The sequence below is a fragment of the Benincasa hispida genome, chromosome 7 (genome assembly GCF_009727055.1).
Source record: "Benincasa hispida cultivar B227 chromosome 7, ASM972705v1, whole genome shotgun sequence".
NCBI classification, from domain to species: domain Eukaryota; kingdom Viridiplantae; phylum Streptophyta; class Magnoliopsida; order Cucurbitales; family Cucurbitaceae; genus Benincasa; species Benincasa hispida.
The window spans coordinates 27,509,811-27,511,185 of record NC_052355.1 but is presented as its reverse complement, the minus strand read 5'-3'; the positions used below and the strand labels follow the sequence as shown (position 1 = coordinate 27,511,185).

At 44.4% G+C, this 1,375-nt stretch overlaps 1 protein-coding gene across 1 annotated transcript; it reads left to right on the top strand.

Moving 5' to 3' along the window:
• The first annotated feature begins 823 nt into the window (after nucleotides 1-823).
• LOC120081041 (uncharacterized mitochondrial protein AtMg00810-like) lies at nucleotides 824-1,165 on the top strand. The gene has a single exon (XM_039035720.1). The coding sequence runs from the start codon at nucleotides 824-826 to the stop codon at nucleotides 1,163-1,165; it is 342 nt and encodes a 113-aa protein (XP_038891648.1).
• The last annotated feature ends 210 nt before the right edge of the window (nucleotides 1,166-1,375 follow it).

Genomic DNA, 1,375 nt, shown 5'->3' with positions numbered 1-1,375 from the left:
TCTCACCATAGCCCAAATCTCTTCCTGACGGCGAGCCCTACCCATCCCTCACCGGTGCCCCTGACTCAAACCAACCCAGTCCGAGACAGTCCCACTATACCACATATATCACATCCTACTGATAATTCAACGTCTACCACCATGCCAAAGCCTACCATCTCCTCCCACCCCTCACCTGTTCCCACTCACTCTATGGTAACAAGAGCCAAAGCTGGCATATTTAAACCCAAAGCCTGGATAACAAGAAAAAGCACCGATTGGTCTCAAACAGAGCCCACAAGAATCACAGTTGCACTTGCAACTCCTCAATGGAAGAAGGCAATGAATGAGGAATACTCAGCTCTCATGAAGAACAAGACCTGGACACTGGTTCTCCCATCTCCGTCACAAAATATAGTTGAAAATAAGTGGATATTTCGACTCAAGAGGAACATGGATGGCTCAATACAAAGATAAAAGCCCAACTAGTTACAAAGGGCTTTCATCAACATCATGGAGTAGACTTCTTTGAGACATTCAGTCCGGTCGTGAAGTCTTCCACAATCCGAGTAGTCATCAGTGTTGCTATGTCACACGGCTGGACTCTAAGGCAACTTGACTTCAACAATGCGTTCTTAAATGGAAAACTCGCCGAGGATGTCTATATGTGTCAACCACCCAGGTATGTCAGCTCTCAATACCCGAACCATGTCTGCAAACTAGAAAAAGCTATCTATAGCCTGAAACAAGCACCAGAGCCTGGAATACATCCCTAAGCTCTGTCCTAACAAAATGGAGATTTTATCAGTCATGATCGTATACATCCTTGTTCATCTACTACATGATGGGCTCTATCATATTCTTACTTGTCTATGTCGACGACGTCATTATCACAGGTAACAACTCTCCGTTAACAGAGCAACTCATAGAAACTCTTGATATTCAGTTTGCACTTAAGGACTTGGGACAACTTCGATATTTTCTAGGAATACAAGTACGCTATTTAGACTCCGGCCTACTGATAAACCAATCAAAGTATGTGGATGACCTACTGCATAAACTTCAAATGACTGACGTGAAACCAATGCCCTCACCAAGCGTGCAAGGCAGGAAACTATCAAAGACTGATGGACAGCCCCTCTCTGAACCTTACATATATCGTAGCACCATCGGCGCCCTTCAATAATTAACTCATACATGGCCGAACATCATCTATGCTGTCAACCAACTAAGTCAATTTCTTCAAACTCCAACTGATGTACATTGGCAGGCAGCTAAGAGAGTCCTTCGCTACATCAGCGGCACAAAACACTATGGCCTTTACTTCCAACCAAGCCCGAATCTACATATCTCTACCTACTCTGATGCTGATTGGGCATCCAATCTCGATGACAGA